The sequence below is a fragment of the Genypterus blacodes genome, unplaced genomic scaffold, assembly GCF_046128005.1.
Source record: "Genypterus blacodes isolate CSIRO-AG114 ecotype Tasmania unplaced genomic scaffold, CSIRO-AGI_Gbla_v1 ptg000015l_1, whole genome shotgun sequence".
In the NCBI taxonomy this organism is placed as follows: Eukaryota; Metazoa; Chordata; class Actinopteri; order Ophidiiformes; family Ophidiidae; genus Genypterus; species Genypterus blacodes.
The window spans coordinates 4568113-4588393 of record NW_027466829.1 but is presented as its reverse complement, the minus strand read 5'-3'; the positions used below and the strand labels follow the sequence as shown (position 1 = coordinate 4588393).

The 20281-nt window shown below is 47.1% G+C and overlaps 3 protein-coding genes across 4 annotated transcripts; 2 read left to right on the top strand and 1 right to left on the bottom strand.

The window, feature by feature from the left end:
* The first annotated feature begins 703 nt into the window (after nt 1–703).
* LOC142989226 (G-protein coupled receptor 22-like) lies at nt 704–5378 on the top strand. The gene is made up of 3 exons (XM_076138678.1): nt 704–1233; nt 2190–3311; nt 3771–5378. The coding sequence occupies exon 3, from the start codon at nt 3775–3777 to the stop codon at nt 5089–5091; it is 1317 nt and encodes a 438-aa protein (XP_075994793.1). The 5' UTR covers nt 704–1233; nt 2190–3311; nt 3771–3774; the 3' UTR covers nt 5092–5378.
* Nucleotides 5379–11506: 6128 nt separating this feature from the next.
* Nucleotides 11507–14030, top strand: LOC142988799 (B-cell receptor-associated protein 29-like). Of its 2 annotated transcripts, none has more exons than XM_076138083.1 (8): nt 11507–11614; nt 12250–12361; nt 12551–12651; nt 12736–12883; nt 12996–13131; nt 13205–13301; nt 13408–13508; nt 13610–14030. In XM_076138083.1, exons 2-8 carry the CDS (start codon nt 12270–12272, stop codon nt 13646–13648), a joined length of 714 nt encoding a protein of 237 aa, XP_075994198.1. In that variant the 5' UTR covers nt 11507–11614; nt 12250–12269; the 3' UTR covers nt 13649–14030. The 2 variants fall into 2 exon arrangements, with proteins under 2 accessions (XP_075994198.1, XP_075994188.1); XM_076138073.1 differs by lacking the exon at nt 11507–11614 and adding an exon at nt 11637–11788.
* A 525-nt stretch (nt 14031–14555) lies between these two features.
* On the bottom strand, nt 14556–19207 carry LOC142988793 (solute carrier organic anion transporter family member 1C1-like). Its single transcript, XM_076138061.1, has 13 exons — nt 19066–19207; nt 18672–18804; nt 18409–18530; nt 18151–18297; nt 17834–17932; nt 17490–17738; nt 17218–17382; nt 16428–16623; nt 16171–16336; nt 15731–15921; nt 15505–15569; nt 15064–15181; nt 14556–14796 (listed from the first exon to the last, which is right to left on the bottom strand). The coding sequence occupies exons 1-13, from the start codon at nt 19205–19207 to the stop codon at nt 14568–14570; spliced, it is 2022 nt and encodes a 673-aa protein (XP_075994176.1). The 3' UTR covers nt 14556–14567.
* Nucleotides 19208–20281: the final 1074 nt, after the last annotated feature.

Below are 20281 nucleotides of genomic sequence, written 5' to 3'. Positions count from 1 at the left end.
TCAGCTAGCCGTGCCAGAGCAACAGATGCCCCTCTCATCTTCTTCTTCTCTACCCGAGGATGTCAGGTATCAGAATGCCCTCTGGCAATAATCACACCTGACAAATGAGCCCTGACAAAGGAATAGAGGGTGGCCAACCTCTCGCTGATTTGACAGAGCAACTTAATTGAAACTATCAATCAGAGCCGCTATGCTTTATCTCTCTTTTCTGTCTTTCCTTCGATCCCGCATAATCGCTTTCTCCCGCTCACAGCTGCGAGGATTTGGCTGCTCTCTGTCAGCCTCGCTCGGTCTCGTGCTTCACTTTTGTGTGCAAAATATCTCTTCTTAGTGTGTCTGCTTGTTCTTCCTACCCGCCGTTCCCTCAGTGCTTCATTACACTGTGACAGAGCTCATTAGCACATCTACTGCAGCGATTCCTGCTCGCTATGCCTTCAACAGGCTGCTTATGGAAACCTGCAGCGTGTTGCCCGTGATTCCTCCTGGTTGGAGCTGCTTTTTCTGGTTCACTCCCGCACCATACAGCATATCAGAGTCACTGACAGGGGGAGAGAGGACGGCGTCGGAAACAAAAGGAAATACCTCCCCCTTTTTCGGAGAGCAAAGGGTTAAGCCCATTACAAGAGACCAATCAGGACTGGTGGAGCACTGCAAACCTCCGCAGTAAGAGAGAGAGAGAGCGAGAGAGAGCGAGAGAGAGAGAGAGAGAGAGAGAGAGAGAGCGAGAGAGAGAGAGAGAGAGAGAGAGAGAGAGAGAGAGAGAGAGAGGGAGCAGAGCGGGAGATAGAGAGATACCGGGAGTGTGATGGTTTGCACTCCAATCCACACAGTGAGGCGAGGAGGGAGCGCAACAGAGAGGAGGCAGAGTTGGTGAGATGAGTGTTCACACATTGTGGACAAATAAGAAACAGAAGAAGAGGGGAATGAGGAGAAGAGGAGGAGGAGGAGAGGGAAGAGGAGAAAAATCCCTGAAACATCCCTGTCAGGACTAATCTCTGTTTTCTTGGGGGAGAGTGGCAGAGAACATCTGTCACTTTGCAAACCCCTGGCATCTTCATCAACACTCATCCCTTAAATCTGGGGATTACTACCGCAGCTGAAGAGGAAAAAACAAAACAGTTTGCAGCCGGCCAGTCTGGATTGTCGCATGGTTCTGGAGGAAGGAGAGGAAGAGGGGAGGAAGACTGCATGGTGCATGGATCGGCTACGGAGCATCTCTGTTTACCCTGCACGGTGAGCTGGGCTGTGTTTTGATGGGGGGCCACTATAACTTAATGGTTTGATTTACGACGCTCCACAGACCAGAGAGTGCGTGTGTGTGTGTGTGTTCATGCGTGTGACAGTGTGTGGGACCGAATGCCGATGTCTGCCTGCACGAAACGCAACAACCCAGGCTACCAGAGTGATTTCTTGAAGCAACTTAGAGGCACTGATTGATATTCCTACTGTCTGCCTTTTCCTATAGATACTTTACCTATAGATCCGATCAGAACACCTTAAACGAGTCTCGATATGCCGCTGTACACGTCTTCTGTTACACTATAGAACTTGTAGAAGCATGTGTGCATTTCTCTTCGGCACAGCAGTGATGGCTAGACACTAAAGAACCCCAACACGGTATCATCGTAAACTCCGGCATCCCACTGAGAGACAACCTTGAGCAGTGACCGACATGTTCCCTTTGAAGCTATTACATGGATCATATACCCCGCTGATATGTACGGGCGACGAGGCCTCCCCTGTCTGTGTGACAAAGACCCCAAGGATATACAATATTTAAAAGCACTATGGACGTGTGTTCTGGGGTGAAGGATTGCCCCAATGTTTCATCACCAGGAGACGCTCAGCCATTCACATGAAGCGTTTTGCATGGAATGATTTACAGTGCGCATAGCTAAGAAGGGTAAGTTCAGGATTAAGTCTGGAAACGCGGCGTGTGCGGCCTCATTATCTTTGCCGCTGTCATGTTGATGCCATGGAAATCATGTAAAGTGCACCAGGCGATGCACACCGACGTGATAAGACACCAGAGACACCTTGTTGCTATGCTAATGAGAGTTTCTTTGTCGTCTCTACAGAGGATTTGTGTTTATTTTCACTAATGCATCCCCCACACTTCCCTCTCCCACTCCTACTCCTCCTCTCTCTCTCTATCTATCTCTCTGTCTATCAATTTGTCTCTACTCCAGGACACCGTGTAAGAAGATTGACGCGCTGAAGGACGGACAAAGCGATGGTGTGTGTCCGTCTCGTCTAGGATATTCGTGAAAACCTGCCAGGCAAAATCTCTCTCTAACTCAATCTCTCCATGAGAACGGCTCTGAGTTGCTCCTCCCCTCCCTCGACGTACACAGACACGTACAGGTATTAAAACTGGAGATAACACATGTCGCGCTGATTGGACAACACACAATCTCCAGTGATTGACTGCATGCTGGTAAAAACGGGAAAACCTGCACTAGAATTTCCAAGTCGATGTTGACTGGAGCCAAGCGCGCTCAGGACGGTGACAGAGGTGGCGAGTGAAGGCCGTTTCCATTAAGTGTTCCCAGGGGAGGCACGTGGCCTGGACACTGCCCGCACGCACGCGCTGACCTCGCCCGGTCGGATTTTAGGGCAATAACCTTCTGGAATGTATCGCCATGGCTCTCTGACAAATCCCGTCTCTTGGAATACAAGCTGATGGATACAATGATTTTCCCAGAGAGACAGAAATCGGTGTCTTTGAATCGACAGATCTTGCCGCTATCTGCGCATGGGGGACAGACCTGCTAAAAGCCATTATAAGGAATTGGATTGTACGTTCTGGCTCCGTGCAGAGGAAAGAGCCTGTGTCTCTTTTGTGTTTTTTTGGTCCTCGGTGTCCCTCCTGCCTGGGAATACCGTGAGTTTATAAACAGGAGGTGGCTCCAACAGCTTACCGCTGAGCCACTCCATTCGTCAGTGCTCCTGCCACCATCAAAACAAACCGATAGGACAAAGGGAATGCTACAGAAGAAGCCCCAGAGAGGACATTAGTTGTGATTCCCTAACCTCTGACGGTTGCAGGTGGTCGATTCCAAAGCCCGTTTGCCATTGAGGTCAAGAAGGCCATACCTGGCAGTGTTCGGAAGGGCAGACAGGTGCTTTTCTGGCTGTCAGCCTCTTTGGAGAGGGACGAGCAGTGAACGGGAAAGCCTCGTTGTGGGGGGGCGGCGTTGAAATACTTTCCACCAGCTATGTTGGAGTGTGATGCTCTTCTCTGTGGATGTATTATGGACTGTATTGCCTGAGTACACAGCCCTGGTGTTCAGATAGTGCTGGAGGGAAGGGTAAGTTTGACCAACAAACGTTCAAAGTGCCCTGCTCCCTATTCATCATGCTCAGACAGCAATGTACTTAAACCATGTCAGGATGTATATCCCGGGCAACAGGGCCTCAAAATTGCATTCAAATAACTGGACAACTTGGTTCATAGCCGCTGTAGAGAGTAAATAACAATAACGCCAGGTTGCTCCAAAAGCTGTCTGCTGTGTTATGAGTCTGAGCTAGATTGTGGCAATAAAACCAGTGTCTGATGGGAGCTGGATAGTTACTAGTTAGTCATGCAGCGCACACAGCCATAAGACTCAAACTGTTCCAGTACCTTTTTTCTGAAGTGTTTCTTCTTAGCGATACATATTTAAACACCACTGGTTTCCAATCATTGAAGAGTTTTGCATCTGATCATGTTTCTTAGATGTTTGTCAAACACACCACCCTCTTTTGTCTCCTCTCAACCCTGCCTGTAGGATAATGCATATCCTTCCCCGTCTGGAAGAAGAAGCCACCATGAGCAACGTCACGGTCACCGACAACACTGAGCCCATCAGCCGCACCATGAGTCCAGCCAGCCCAGACCCGTATCCCTACCCGGTCAGTTTCCAGGTCTCCATCACCGGCTTCCTGATGCTTGAAATCATTTTGGGCCTAAGCTCCAACCTCACTGTTCTTGCCCTCTACTGTATGAAGTCCAACCTCATCAGCTCGGTCAGTAACATTGTCACTATGAACCTCCACGTGCTGGACGTGCTGGTGTGTGTATGCTGCATCCCTCTCACCATTGTGGTGGTGCTGCTCTCCCTGGAGGGAGACACGGCCCTCGTCTGCTGCTTCCACGAGGCCTGTGTCTCCTTTGCTAGCGTAGCCACCGCCGCTAACGTGCTCGCCATCACCTTGGATCGCTACGACATCTCGGTCAAACCCGCCAACCGGGTTCTGACCATGGGTCGGGCCTTGTCCCTGCTGGCTTTCATCTGGGTGCTATCTTTCGTCAGTTTCTTGGTGCCCTTTATTGAAGTGGGTTTCTTTGCCCAGAGACAAACTGATCTGAATCAAACAGTGGTGGACAATATGGTACACACTAACCAGTACTACAATGAACTTGGCCTCTACTACCACCTGCTCGCTCAGATCCCCATTTTCTTCTTCACCGTCATCGTCATGCTCATCACTTACTCCAAGATCCTACAGGCACTCAATATTCGCATCGGCACTCGTTTCCACGCCTCACAGAAGAAGAAGGCTCGCAGGAAAAAGCGTCCGTCCATGACAGCAATGACAACGCAGCAAGAGGCCACAGATGCATCCCAGAGCAGCGGCAGCCGGAACCCCACGCTGGGAATGCGCACATCTGTGTCTGTCATCATCGCCCTGCGCCGGGCCGTTAAGCGGCACAGAGAAAGGCGAGAGCGCCAAAAGAGGGTTTTCAGAATGTCCCTCCTGATTGTGTCGACCTTCCTGCTGTGTTGGACGCCCATCACGGTGCTCAACACAGTCATCCTGAGCGTGGGCCCCAGTGACCTGATGGTCAAGTTGAGACTGGGCTTCCTGGTCATGGCCTACGGGACGACCATCTTTCACCCGCTGCTATACGCCTTCACTCGGCAGAAGTTCCAGAAGGTCCTGAAGAGCAAGATGAAGAAGAGAGTGGTGTCGATCATCGAGGCCGATCCCATGCCCAACAACGCCATTATTCACAACTCCTGGATCGATCCCAAGAGGAACAAAAAGGTGACATTTGAGGACAAAGAGGCCAAACAGAAATGTCTCTCGTCTGAGGTCGTGGAGTAAAAGAGAAAAACTAATCACATCTTAGAGTCTAGAGTCAATATAAGCACCGACAATTCACATCAGGTCATAACAAAAAAGGGAAAATGTTAATCCAAAGCAGTAATGTAAATAATATGTGTATTAGAATGTATAAAAAGAAGAGGTGGATAATTTATTATTATTTATTGAAAACAACAAAGTAGATTTCATAGACTATACTATATAATGTACTGTAGATATTGCATGGCTTTTTGTAACATAGCAACATACTTGTGTACATAGATCAAACCGTGTACAGTATCAGGATAAGAAAGGTATATATATAGAGAAGTAGGAATTGTTACGTATATGTATATTTATAATAAATTTTGTGTTCTCTCACCAAAAGGCCTCCTATTGTCCCCTCCCCCTACCCAGACGAAGCGTGTGTGAATCCCAAACAGACCCCAGATTATCGCCATTCATCACCGCACAACTTAGCTCCGAGTCCAGACCCCCACAACCCCCCGCTGATCAATGACCTTATAACACGGGCGCCATCTGAAGCACGGCTTTCAGGTTAGGAAAAGGAGACAGACAGATGAGGAAAGGACGCTGGTTGCTTCTAGGTCCAAGGAAGAACGCGCACATTCCACAGACACAACAGAATCTCGTGGTTCTCATCCTCATCGCTTTGACATGAACCAGATGTAATCAAAACCAAGTCTGTTTCACTTTAGCAGTCAGGTCTTTCAGCCAAATGGAAAATTTACTGTCGCCTTATTTCGCCGTGATGAATTGAGAATTGGTTTATAGGGGAGAACAGGGAGAGAAGCAGGAGGACTACTAATGTTCTTTTAAGACTTGAAAATACTCTTAAGTAATGTTTTCCTACCTGAAGATAAAGTAGGGAGAAATGTAGGAAATGGTTGTAATGGTCAACTGTCTGCTTTTAATTACAAACAGATCAATAACTGCTGAAAAAGCCTTATTAAATATTCAGTTTGTGATACACAATAACAAGTAATGAAGCTCGTTCCCGTCTAGTGTTTGTCAAGGAATAAGATGGTAAAAAGAATTGTATTTCCCCCCGTGTGGCAGCTGCTGGTAGGTTTATCATACAGCCAGCTTTGCATTCTTGGATCAACCCGTCTATGAACCCAGTCTGCCCTGAATTTCGTAATTTATTCATACAGGCAGCAGCAGAAGAAGAGGATACTGTCATCTTATTGCGTGTGGGTCTCCGAAGAGGACTCGTAATGGAGTGAGGCTTCTTGCTAATATCGAATCTAGATGCATAGTTCCGACATCCATTAGCATATAAAGCCAGCTAGACACGAGTGGCCCTCCTTCATTACAATCCTCAGGTCAAAGATTATATTATATCTAAGGTGTCAATGCATGAACACTCACGCGCACAAATGCATACCTGAGAATGTCTCATTAACGGGCAGATTAGGTCTGAGCTGCCTCAGCTACAGTAGAACATTGAAGAGCTCTTTCAGATCGTCCACTACCCGAATTACGAGTATGGTTCGCAACCCTGCGGAGAGGAAGAAAGAGAGAGAGGGAGGGAATTGGGAATATCGATGCAACCGAGGTTCTCTTTACAACACAGCTGTAAACAGACAGTGTGTGTGCGCGTGTGTCACGTAGCCTGGAGGGGCACGTCGGTGATTGAGCGGAGATGGGATCACGGCCAGCGACAGATTAGCCCACTGTGTTGGGAAAATGACCTACGAGGTGACACACTGAGCCAGAGGACGAAACCCGACACACATACTGTACGCGTGAGTCATTTAGAGGGCAGCAATCAAAGGCTTCAAAGATGTTACGGGCTTATTCTGGATGCCCGCTGCAATCCTGATAGGTACCTTCTCATGTTCCATTCCTGGCCAAGGCCTAAACAAGGCCTCAAATGCCAGGTACTGTTACAGACTTTATAGTGTGGGTGTTCCTGAAAAACATCATTTGAATTGATTACCTTCTAAAATTACCCTGCGATGAGAACTACTATTTTCACCAACTGGACATGGAGGTCAGAAGTTATTTCCACGAGCCAAAAAAGCTTTCAAAACACAATCAGTCGATGCGAGCCCAGGGGGAGTTGGGTGCACTTTGCTTTGTCACAACAATGCTATATTCTATTTATACGAGCTGTGATATATACGTGCTTCGATATGCACCGGCTCGGATACACCTGCTGCATCTCCCTGCCAAATAAGTGTGTGTGTGTGGGGAAATGGCAATCATCTGTCTATTTGTGCCCCTGTGCAACAAACAAACAAGTTGAAGTGGGTGAGAGGTTTCTGACAGCAAGGGTCCACGGTCAGATTCAAACCGGCAACCACTAAAACAACCAATTCTGCCCCATTTGCGGGCCGTTTTTATGTCAATCCTCCGTGATTCTATTACCCTATTGTTATTATATTAACCTATTATGTTTTTACCACTAATTCTGGCTGATTGCACTTGACTGACTGTCAATCAAGCCCTGGTGCTGTATATGCCCACACAAATCTTGACAAGAGGTCTAATCAGCCCAAATGAATTCATAAATAAATGTGTGTGTGTTTTCCATGGGTGTGCAGCGGCATTACACTCGTATTATTTTGTAACACAAGAGGCAGAGCGATTTCAAAACGAATCTCCAGCAGGAGAGATTAAGATCGATGATCAGCTCAGTTATTTAAGCGCGTCCAACAGCAGAACAGCCATTCTGCTCCTTCTCATTGCCATGACATCATCATCATCATCAGCCAAGGTTTCATCTCCAAACTCTCTCTCTCTCTCTTTAGCTTGCAGGATTTCACACCTCTTCTCTTTACTTTGACCGGCGGGAGCGGATGAGTCAGCTGCACCAATCAGGCCGGACAGAGCTGTGCTGTCGATTCCCTGTCGAGAGCAGCGACGCGAGCGACCGCTTCACATTACGGGGAGGCGTATGATTCATATGATTCAGTATAGACCCATTCACTCTGACATGAAGGACATACTCGCCCGTTCGACTAACTCCAAAAATGACAACTGGTGTGAAATCATAATGATGGCTCTGGACGATATTAGACCTAAACTGCAGGCTCTCCCCTCCCCTCCCCTCCCCCACAGGCTTCACGTGTAGACCCACATTCATTCATGTTGACCTCCACATGCTGCTGCCATCTCAAGGTTGTAGTAAAACCTCTAATCTGAGCTGACCTGCAGAAAGGAAATGCATCCGTGCACTAACACAGTCAGTACCGGCGGGTCAATGATGCTTTATTTGAATCACTTGACCTAGTGTGTCCTTTCTCCCCCCGCTGCCCCCCCCTCCCTCTCCTCATCAAAGCCTCCGCTCGCCGCCGTCCCAATCACAAACATTTGTCCTGCCTCTATCTCGCTCCACGGGCCAGCCTTTCTTAGACAGCGCCGCCCAATCCAGATGCCATCTCTCCTCCATCCAGCTGCAGACACAGAATAAAAGCCTGAGAAAATCACATTACGTCGTCCGTATGGAGCCTCTATTGCATTAGACCAGCGAACACTCCACTGTAATTTCGCCATCGCGGAGATGAAGAAAGTGAATCGAGCACACCGGCCAGCACAGCTTGACAAATCGTTGTTCTCCCTCACAAATGTTGCTCTCACCAAACCACATTTAGAGACAGAAGCCTTTATAGAGTCGGAGGTTCAGTCTGTGCTTCTGACGGACAAAATCTTAAGATCTGTATATGGAAAAACTGCAACGAGGACAGAAAGTAGGAACCAAAGGCAGGGAGAGACAATGGAGTGTTGAGCTCTAAAGCTACTGTGACCCAAATGACATCATCGTGTGATATGGGGAGCAAATAACACGCCAGTCAGCCTTTAAATCAATGCTGTGTAGATTACTGCGCCCCGCTGTTATCAGCAGGGGGCTGACGGTTAATGACTGAAACGCTGGCCTCCTTTATTATCTGCTCTACATTACAGAGCAAATTAACGATGTGGGGAGGTAAACAGAAAAATACAAGTTGTAACCGGAGCGGAAACAGATCCACAGATTCAGCAGAGGAAGAAGAGCAGAGGAGGACGAGGATGAGGCGTCGGGGGATTTGGAGACGGCGCTAGAATTTTTAATGCAATGTGTAATTTGCCATTACATTGGCAAATCTTAATCGTCCCTCAGGAGCGGTTTGTGGTTTGCGACAAAGCGAGCCAGTGACACATTCTTATCACGCCAAAACAAAAGGACAAAGAGAACTCAGTCACTTTTAGTTCCTACGTGGCTGCATGCTCAGTGTGTACCTGCCAGAACACTGTGTGATTGGAGTTGTGTGTGTGTGTGTGTGTGTGTGTGTGTGTGTGTGTGTGTGTGTGTGTGTGTGTGTGTGTGTGTGTGTGTGTGTGTGTGTGTGTGCGTGCGTGCGTGTGTGCGTGCGTGCGTGTGTGCGTGCATGTATGCGTAGGGCTACGTGCATGTATGTTTATCAGGCAGTGGCAGAAGGCATCAACCACTGTGTGCTGCCCTCCAGCTCCGCTCAGTGACGACTACACACCAGCACTCTACATGGAGAGACAGGAACCGACACACCGATGCAGCCTGGCCGCTTATCTGCGACGCAACAAGGTGAGTGTGTGTACAGACATTATAAAGTCTGGTTCCATTCAGCCATGATGTCACAACTGCTTCATAATTCAACATCACACATAAACGTCCATATGAAGAGCTCATTTACAAGCTCTAGATCAATAGCACAACATCAATAAGGCTCCTGATTATGCGAGATAAATAAACACACATTAATGCATTTGTGGGTGTTTTTCATGTCCGCTTCAGAGCTTTGAACATTATAGGGCAGTGCTGTGAGTGAAATAGATGGCGACGCTTCTTGTGGCACTGTGCATGGCACTCTGACTGCACTCATCTGGTATCCGTCAACGTGCTGACACCAGGCAGCAGGTTAAGCAAGGCGGCACAGACTGTCTTTCTTCCCACATTAAGGCCTCCGGCTACTTCCTTGAGGCATTTCCAGAAACGGATGGGTCACAAGTGCATTGGAGTGCAATTCTGGATCTGATCCGGATTTCCTCAGACATGTCATGAGGGAGTCATCAAGAAGTGACTCCACTGTGCAACAACTCATCTTGGCCTGTGATTCTGGATCTGTGTGTGTCGCTGCCCAGAGTTCATTAGTACATTTGAGTGCTGGGATGCAGACCAGCTGGTAAATTTGACGCCTGACCTTCATTTTCACCATGATATTCCAATTCAATACCGGTAACAAACAGCATAACTCTGCACTTCCAGCACCTGCAGGATTGTGGACTGCTCCATTTTACCCTCACATGCGAACTAGGCAGAGTTGCCTCAGGCTTGCAGGTGCTGATCATAATTCTAACCACTTCACATTCAGCCGTAAGACTCCCCTGTGCCTCAGGAGCTCACTGCTGGAATCCTGAACCGGCCAAACAAGAAGAAGAAGCAAACCGCAACTGTGGCAACGATTGCATGACGATAGAAGAATAACAGAAAAAACTAAATCAGCTGAAATGACTTGTGAGCTGTTGCAGATTGAGGTAGTTTGAGATATTCTAGGGTACAGCTGGGGGAAAAAAAGGGGACACCTGGGACCAGATGGTGGAGCGGCTGAGACCTGGATAAGCAGATAAAATGATACAAACATGGATCGCATACGGAGCAACACAGAGCGCAGGTGTTCATTAAGCAAGGATCACATCTACTTGGTTGCACTGGCAGGACAGAAAAACAAAACAAATAAACAGAGATCAAAAGAGAAATCAAGCATCTTAGAACATATTTGAATTTCTGTTTTGGCTCCATTGTTGGTGTTGTCAGTTGCTCACCCCGCTCTCTCTCTCTAAAAACGCCATCAAAGGGGCGCAGCTGCAAACATTTTGCTCCTCCAACACTCCTGAGACATGCAAGTCAAAGCAGGACAGCAGCCATCAGACTATCTCTCTCACACACGCACAGTGAATATTAAAGCTCTGTGCTCTGCAGCAGTCTGAGGGGGGTAAAACAAACACAAACAGGCCTGGGATCTGAATTCAGTCATACAAACATCTACACACACTAAAGTATGTCAATATAAGTGAAGGTGATACAAGAGAATTCCTTCAATCTCTGTTGTTATTGTGCCATTTGTGTATATGAGCCAGGTGAGTGCTGTTATGTTATGCTAGTATGGAGAAGACATATAGACACAAAAAGAGCGATTATTTACCTTATTTCAGTGAGGCTCAGTCATTACGACACTGATGTGCATTAGCCTGAATGAATTAGAAACAAACACATGCTTTAATTTACCAATTTGGCTACAAAGTAAACACGAGTTTCTACTTCCTTGGCCTCCTGTAAACCCGCGACCTATAATGTATCATTGTGCAACATCGCCCCCTGGTGGATTACATGTTGTATTGCTGTGCGTGTGTGTACAAAACTCTTCTCATGACTATTTTTGTACTGTGGCACCCAAGAGGAACGCTTGAAACGAACACACACACACACACACACACACACACAGAGGAGGAAAGGGGTAGAGAGGAAGAGGATCTATTTTGAAGACGACTAAAAGCACTTTAGGTAAGTTTTCGGCTTCACTCTGCTCTTTGAACAATTCCTGGCCCGACCAATGAGAAGAGTTTTATTTAGGTCCTCTGACACAGGAGCTCACCAGCAGCTGTCTAGAATGTGTGTGTCTGTCTGTTGGTGGGTGTGTGTGTGTGTCTCGTTTCTCTGATCGTCACACTCAGTCGGGTAAGTTAATGTTTATTCTTTTTAAATTAGTCCAACGCCTTCTGTTCTTAAGTAAAAAAAGGCTAAATGGAACCATCTGGTGAAACATCAGGAATTGGTGTTAAAAGACAAAAACCATAGAGCTAAAAGCGTATGTAAGGACAGTGAGTGTGCATTTTCTAGCTTGCCTTAGTTTGAGTGTGTGTATGTGGGTGTGTGTGGTACAAAGTACACTGTATACTGTTAGAAAATGTCAAACTGAAAGCCATGGACTGTCTGCCTGCCTTGTGGCTCTACTGGCTTGTAATTGTAGGAAGGAGATTGCTGCTGCTTTTAATTATCATAATCAACCTGGAAGCCTCTGAATGTAAAGCTTTAAATAGAAACGCATACATATGAGAGCATAATATCTCATAGATGTGAGTTTCTCTGGTGCCTTTCCTGTTAATGTAATGTAATGAGATCAACCTGAGTGTCTTCAGGTTGATCTCCTGTGGTCAGGATGACTCTGCAGTGGACGGCTGTGGCCTTCTTCCTCTATGTCGAGATAGCGCTCATCCTCATCCTGTGTCTGCCCTTCATATCAGCGCTGAGGTACACAGCAACACACAACACACAACACACAACACACAACAGACTGCTCCATTCATCCACTGCCCAGTTCCTGAGTCAGACCTTCTGGCCCGGAACTCAAACTCTTCCTCAATAATCTAAATCAAGAGTCTGCATCCTTTTTAGATATGAATCCTCTTAATGTCCCTTCTTTTCCTAAACGCTCTCCAGATGGCGTTCAGTTTTCAGCTGGAGGATATGGAACTGGTTAACCCCGTACTGGAACAAATGCTTCTTTACGATGATCATGGTGCTGGTTGTTCTCTTCCTTGGTAAGCTTTCGTTCTGCGAGTGACAGACATGAGATGATGACGAGCAGGGACGCCTTCTCAGTCGTGTCTTCGTCCTCTATTTAGACGCTCTACGCGAGGTGCAGAAGTATTCGGACCCCGAGCCCACGCTAGAGGCCAAGGTCAACCCCAACCTGTACGACCACCTCCACATGAAGCTGTTCAGGGCCCAGAGGAACCTCTACATCTCCGGCTTCTCCCTCTTCCTCTGGCTGTCAGTTAAGTTTCTTCGAATCTTTGAATGAGTCCTTCCCCTGCTGCCCTGCCTTGTTCTATACCCTTGTCTTCCGCTTCTTGTCTCACTCTGTCCTGTGAACGAACCGCAGAATCATGCGTCGAGTTGTCACCCTGCTCAACCAGGTGGCCGTCGTCGTGGAGAGCAGTGCGGGTGTCCAGGCCCAGCTGGAGAACACAATCAAAGCAGCCAGGCAACACCAGGAAGACAACCTGACGCTCAAACAAGTGAGGAGAAGAAATGATTGTTATGTCCACTTTTTGATGTGTTGTTATTGATAGCTTATATATTGTTGCTCAGGCTCTCCTGGATGAGGAAGAAGCCACGTCAGCACAAAACCAGCAGCTGAAGATGGAGGCTGAGAAGCTGGCAGGCCGACTGAAGGCTGCAGAGAGCGGTGGGTCATCGTCGCTGGAGTGGTACCTTCCATAAGCAAAACACTACACTGATTCACTGATTCTTGATCATTCTATGTGTGTGTGTGTGTGTGTGTGTGTGTGCAGCCGTGAGTAAGTCTCAAACTGAAGTGGAGGCCATGAAGAGGCAGTCCAGAGGGCTGTCACAGGAGTACGACAGGCTGCTGAGAGAACACCATCTACTCCAGGTAACACACTCACACACATACACATACACACACACACGCAAATCCTGACATTAACCCAACTTATACTGGAGTGTTTTTGAACTTCCTTTACTCTTCCACAGAATCTTCAGAGTGATCCTGCAGACAAAAAGGATCAGTGAGCAGCAGATCACAGTGACAGATAGACAGACGGCTGTTTACGTGTGTTTGTTTCCTGTTTCTCACCCAAACACACATGTTGAGTGTGTTTGGGCGAGTGTGTTTATGAGTCACAAACCAGAGGCCACATTCACAGCATCACTCACACATTTAGATAAACTTAAGTAGATTTTTACTTTGTGATATTAGAACAGAGGGAGGAGATATAGAATGTATCAATGAAGCAATGTTTAGAAATGATTAAAAACAGTGCTTAACTTGTATTTGTCAAGTCTTTCTTCCCTTCATGCACTCAAACATCACTAATACTAACATGTACTAATGATGAATACATGTCAGGCATTGTATTTAGACATGTGTGTGTAATCAAACACCGCCACAGTTCCGTCCTCTACAGTCTACAGAGTATCTGAATACTTGTAAAGTAATAAATATAGTGCAGTTCAGCCTCGCTCAACATTCAGAAGTAAATTGATGTAAAACAAATAGAGTTGACTGGACATCTGTATATGACTTCTACATGTATATAACAGATTTATATGAACATAAACAAAACGGGATATGTAAACATTAAATGTATCAAATTTCGCTTTTCTGAGTGTAACGTAAACAAAAAGCAAAGACAGAAAGAGACGACATCAAAGCCGTATTATGACAGGAAACTGCACATTTGAGTCATTTTCTTAAGTTTAATCATAAAAACAAGGAGCAACTTAAAAATACAGCACGGTTACAATCTTTTCCTACAAAAGTCTTCCAGTCATGAAAAACACAAACACAGAATTGTGTACATTCTGAAAACAGCATTTTGTTTATAAAATCACTCGTTTCATACACTGTACATCTACACAGGCCTGTACAAATATACTGAGTACTCTGTGTGCTATGAAAAGGATCCACAGTGGACAGACGAGGAGACGTTCACAAGCGAGTCTCCCTGTCAGGATTACAGTCCAGGGACAAGATGAACTGCTCGCGGTGAATGGAGCCGCTCTCCTCCTTCCTGAGCGACTCCAGCTCGGCGCTCCCGTTGGTCAGGGCGTTCTTCTTCTCCTCCTGCTTCATGTGTCTCCTCAGCAGAGTGAAACCCAGGATGCACAGGAAGAAGGAGACGGTCCTCAGGCCCAGTGTGAGGCCCAGATACACCAACCTGCCAGGAGACGGACGCAGCATGAGGTATCTCCAGGTGAGACTGAGGCTACAAGCTCATCAGGGGGAAGGGCTCATATGTAGGAAGCATTTCGTTCAGCCACAAACAGCATTCAGACGTAAATAAGGCAAAAATCCATGCACTTTTCTATTCAACAGTCAATTCATATTTAATCATAATCACTTAACAAATGCATTGAATAATTCAAAGCCGTGACTATAGCATGTAGAGATTAGAAATGAAAGGGCTGACGATCATCTGGATTACCTGTAGGATGATGTGTTATAGATCCTGCAGGCTCCTTGGCCCCCGCACCTCTTTGAGCCCCACTTCAGGCAGGTTGTGTCGATGATGGCGCCAAAGTATATGGGAGCGGGAATTCCAGCTGAACGCAATGCAAAACAATTAATAGAATTGTAACTTTAGATAAAGGACAGATGCAGTTTTGCTGTGAGATTGTGCTGCTTAGTTAAATGTGTTAAGAGGAAGTTTTTCAGCTTGTTATCCACTTGTTTTTCTCTCCAGACTAGACCTTTGCTCGTGTTGTATTCACATCTCATGTGTATGTCAACTCTGGATAAAAGTGTCTGCCATTAATGTAAATGTAATGTAAATGTATACTGAATGTCAGCTTGTAGGACGCATCCACCTGCCTGACATTCAAACTAAGCACAAAGCAGCCAGCAGAATAGCAAAGCAGGAACTCACCCAGGGTGCGAGTCGCCAACGTGTGGATGCCTAGAGCCAGAGATTTGAGCTCAGGCTTAATGCACCTGAGGACACGATGGAAGACGAAACAAAGATTAACTATGGTCCTTCTCCTGTCATGATGCCTTCAGGTACGAAAGCACGTCTAGATGAATGTACGTGGTGCGATAACAAGATGAGCTGCAGCTGAAACTATTCCCATATTTGCCACTAGGGGGCGACTGACCTGATGAGCAGCACAAAGCCCGGAGTTCCCCCAAGAGAGATGACAAAGGAGCTGAGGACAGACAGGGCCAGGAAGTAAGGGAAGGTCCTGTCACAGCTGTCCCTGCTGCGGGGACACTGGCCCAGCGTGGCCGTCCAGTTACCGGGTTGGACATCAGCCATCAGGGCCACACACCTGCAGTGGTCAAACACCTGAGACAGAGGAGAGGACGGGAGTCGGGGAGCGGAATGATTAGAAGCTCCTCTACAGGTTGAGTTCCTTTTTAAACATCTTTACATGCAGTGTCTCCTTAAACTTATTGTACTGCAAAGCCTCTTCCTGATTGAATACAGCTGAAGAGAATTGCAATGAAGCAGCACTTGTTGCAATGAAGCGAATGTGCTTCACTTGTACTTGCTCACGTTGTGTTGCAGCATTCGGTCGGCTTGTGTGTGACTAACCGTGTTTCTGCCTGAGCCGGAGGAGGAGGTGCAGCCGGCCAAGCAGGGCGACACGTAGGTGATGCCGTTCTCTCCGCACACAGGGTCCCACTCCCTCCTGGAGCACAGGCAGTCCGAATTACAATCAGCGACCAGAAAACGCTCCTGGTGGAATAAGACGTCGTCCCTGCAAGAGACACGTTTACAGGAGATTGACAGAACTGTGCAGGCAGAGAGGAGAGTATTCATGAGTCTGTGGATGTGAGGGAGGCACATACCCGGTGTAGGAAACTGTGATGCCTGCCACCTTGGCGTTCTCGCAGCCCATGGCTAAGAAAAAGAGCGACAGGAAGTAGCCCAGCAGGGACGTCCCAAAGGCAAACTTGGCTGCTCCCATGACGCCCAGCTTGTACTTCTTCATGACGACTCCTCCAGAGAACATCCCCAGAGCCACCGCCGGGATGTTGATCACGCCTGACAAAGCCGCATAACACAACAACCGCTTTAAAAAAGTGTGGAAAAGAGAGCACGTGTGCGGCAAAGACCAGGCAGACGCAGAGCCTCCTGGCAGACGGAATCAAAGTCTGAGCTCTCATTCATATCAAAGTAGCCTCCTTACATATTTTATGAGAAGTGAAGTGAAGTGAAGGCAAGTCGTAAAGGATGAAAATGAATTTTGATGGTTGAGAGGATGGAGGAACGCGTTTCTCTTCATCTAACACACACTTCTCTCTATTTTAACATGGAAAAATAAGCACCGTTTTATGACATCATCTCAAATTTGATCGAGGTTGACCTCCTGTTAAATCAACGACTTAAACGTTGTCGTTCCTGCATGTTTCATGGCGGGACATGACCTGATGCGTCGCCCAGATGCAGCGCTCACTGAGGAGGGAGACGCGGTGGGAGACGGCGCATTAAGAATTCATTATAAGACGCCTCATGAAACAGTTATGATGACCATCCGGCCCACATCCTGTTTCCCTCTCAGTGAGACGCAACACAAGCTGCTAACTCATTGGTAAAACATTGCTGGTAAACATTCGGAAATATCAATTTTCCACTCACCCATCAGAAAATTAGCTTTGGACGCCGACTGGCCGTAGTGCTGTTCTATATATTTGGGTTTGTAGGTCACCATGCCGATGAGGGAGTTGAACTGAATGATGGTGACGCCCAAGTAGACGATGTACACGGGGTTTCCAAGGAGACTCTTCAGTGTGGGTAGAAATTCTGTGTGAGGAAAAGTTGAAACGAATATCGAATAGAGTTCATTTGCATAGAGATTGGAGCATCGGTATTAAATATTCATTCTGAGGACGGACACATTTGGCTGATACCTCTGGCCATCTGCTGTAAATTCGCCGGCTCCTCCGGTCTGAACTTGTGCTCCATGGCGGGAGAGTCTTTGATGAACCTGGTCTGCTCCGGGGTGCAGCTGCTGTCGTGCTTGTCCACCGGCACGGGCAGCGACTTGGGCAGGAACCAGAACGGGGCGGCGGAGGCGAAGGTGACGGCGCCGGCCACCAGGTAGCCCAGCCACCACGCGCCCACCCAGCGGGCGTCGCTGGGGGTGATGGTCACGCTCTCTGGGATTAGAGAAGGACGCCGTCAGTGGAGAACAGGAGCGTGGCTTTGACCCACATTTAAGAGGTTAATCCAGTTCAAAGCTTCAGCCACTCACCCATGTCCACATAGCCAATGTCCACATAGATCTTGGCACAGAGGGAACCCAGCAAGTAGCCAAACACCGGACCAATGATTGATATGGTTTGGACGCAACCTGCAACAAATAAAATCACATTCATATTCTTTAACCGTTCCAGATAAACAGCTCATCTAAATGGAAGGAGCAGATTTTAAGACGTTATTGTGCAGTGTTGGATGATGATGACTAAAGGAACATCGGGCATAGGCTTTTGTATTCCATATGTGTTTTGCGGTTGCCCTGGATACAGAGGCTCATTCATCCAGATGTCTTCCGTGAGTCTGGTGCTTTACCGATATAAAGGGCAGCGTTCTCCGAGCTGGCATAGTCGTCAATGTAGGAGATTCCCAAAGGCTGGACCGGAGTTTCTCCGATCCCACGCAGGACATTTCCCAGTAAAACGTACATCCACATAGACGCACTGGACTCTCGCTCACAGCCTACAGAAAGAGTTTGGAAAAAGCGGGCGGAAGTCAAAGGTGAAGCGTCAGCGTCCAGAATCCTCCTGTATACTAGATGGCGCCATTTCCGGTTCCTTGGCGGGTTCTTACCATTAGGGGGCAGTATAGACGGCTTGTCACTTGCCCTGGTGGAGTCAGGCGAGCTTGCTGAACATGGAGAAAGGTTATTGGTTGAATTCACTGAAGATCTAACTGATGTTTCGATCTTATAGCTGCGTACAAAATACCAATGTGACTGTTAAACAAGGGAGGGGAGAAAGCTGTCAGCTGTTGTTAGATTTTCACATTTGTACATTTGATTGTGCTTTTTTTGGCAGAGGGAGAAAAACCACACAGGTGACATTTTTGCTCACCGGTCGATGATGAAATGAGGCATGGCCATCAGGAAGGTCCCGAAAGACATCAGGATGCAACCGATCGCTATGATCTTTGGTCGGTGGAGCTTTGCACCAAAATAGCTCACGAATGCAATCACCAGCAAATTGCCTACAGGGTGGAAACCATCAGAATAAATCCAATACAGACTCAAACCACGCCCACGCCGCACATCTGCTAATGTCAGTTGTGAAATTGTCAGAAATCAACACAGAAAATTCACAATATTCAGAAAATCCAGGCTAATTTTAATGGAATATCCTTGACTTAAGCATTTTAAAGTAGATTAATAGACTTGTTGATTGCCGTTTTTTGCCAATTCAGCAGTTGTGGCCTCCGTTGTGGTAAACGGACACAAATTGAAACTCCTACCTATTTCAAAGCTCCCGTCTATGATGCCGATCAGATAGCTGGGGATGTCAAATCGCCTCTCCAGCTGTGTGATTGTGCTCTTCATGTAGCTGCCAGACAGCGCTTTGGCAAAGTACGCAAAGGACAAGGCTGCCAGGAACATCTGGAGGGGACGCAGGGACAGAAGAGGGGACACAGCATCAAAACCACCAGAGAGGGCAAGGCAGAGATGAGTTTAAACAGTGATCCAAACTGATAGTGTATGGATGCTCTTGTGTGTGTGTGTGTCTGTTTGTGTGTGTGTGTGTGTGTGAGAGCAGGGCAGGTCGTAGTACAGTGTGTTCAGCTGCCTCCAGGGGGCGCTCTGAGCTCCTTATTGCTCAGCTACCTGTGGACACTGACAGCCAGCAACAAAGAGAGGATTAGTGAAGCCAATCTCACTCACACATACACACACACACACACAAACACACACACACACACACACACACACACACACAAACACACACACACACACACAGCACTATATGCTGGCAGAGCGACTAACATGCACCATAATTGGAAGCAGGTGAGCTGTAACCACAGCCTGCACTCACAGCACACACAACCACACACATGTGCACCGTGTTCCTGTGTTCAAATGTCTACTTAGATCTCTGATTTGACATTTAAAAGCATTTTATTCACACCCCATGACCTGTTATTGTCTCATTTACATAATCAGTTATATGATGTAGATGATTTTATTATTTATTATTTATTATTTATTTATAAAAAGGTGCTCCACTCCCTATTTTATGGCGTCCAAGAGCGTCTTTAACTCCTCAACCAAACAGGTGTAAGCTGAGGAGAACACCACTCAAACAGGTCCTTTAGGTGCCACTGGACCACTTCTGTACTGAACTTTACAGCCTGACCCACTTTCAAACCGCACAAGGACGACACAGCGGTCAGGGCTGCCAAACGCAGGCCGACTGTCTTCACTACAACGTTTGCTTCAATCCAACAATTCTCCTCACTCCACTCCCACTCTCTTCCTCTTTCCTCTCTGCAGCTGATTCCATTAATAAATAAAGAAACACAGAGTGACGCACGAGATACGAGACAATAAGAACAAACATATGGCTGCGACATTATCAAACTTCCTGGGTGGGCAATATAGCTCAGGCTTCACTCAAATGTCACATGAGAACAGAGGAATACAACGCTGCTGCACTAAGCGATATTAAATGTATGA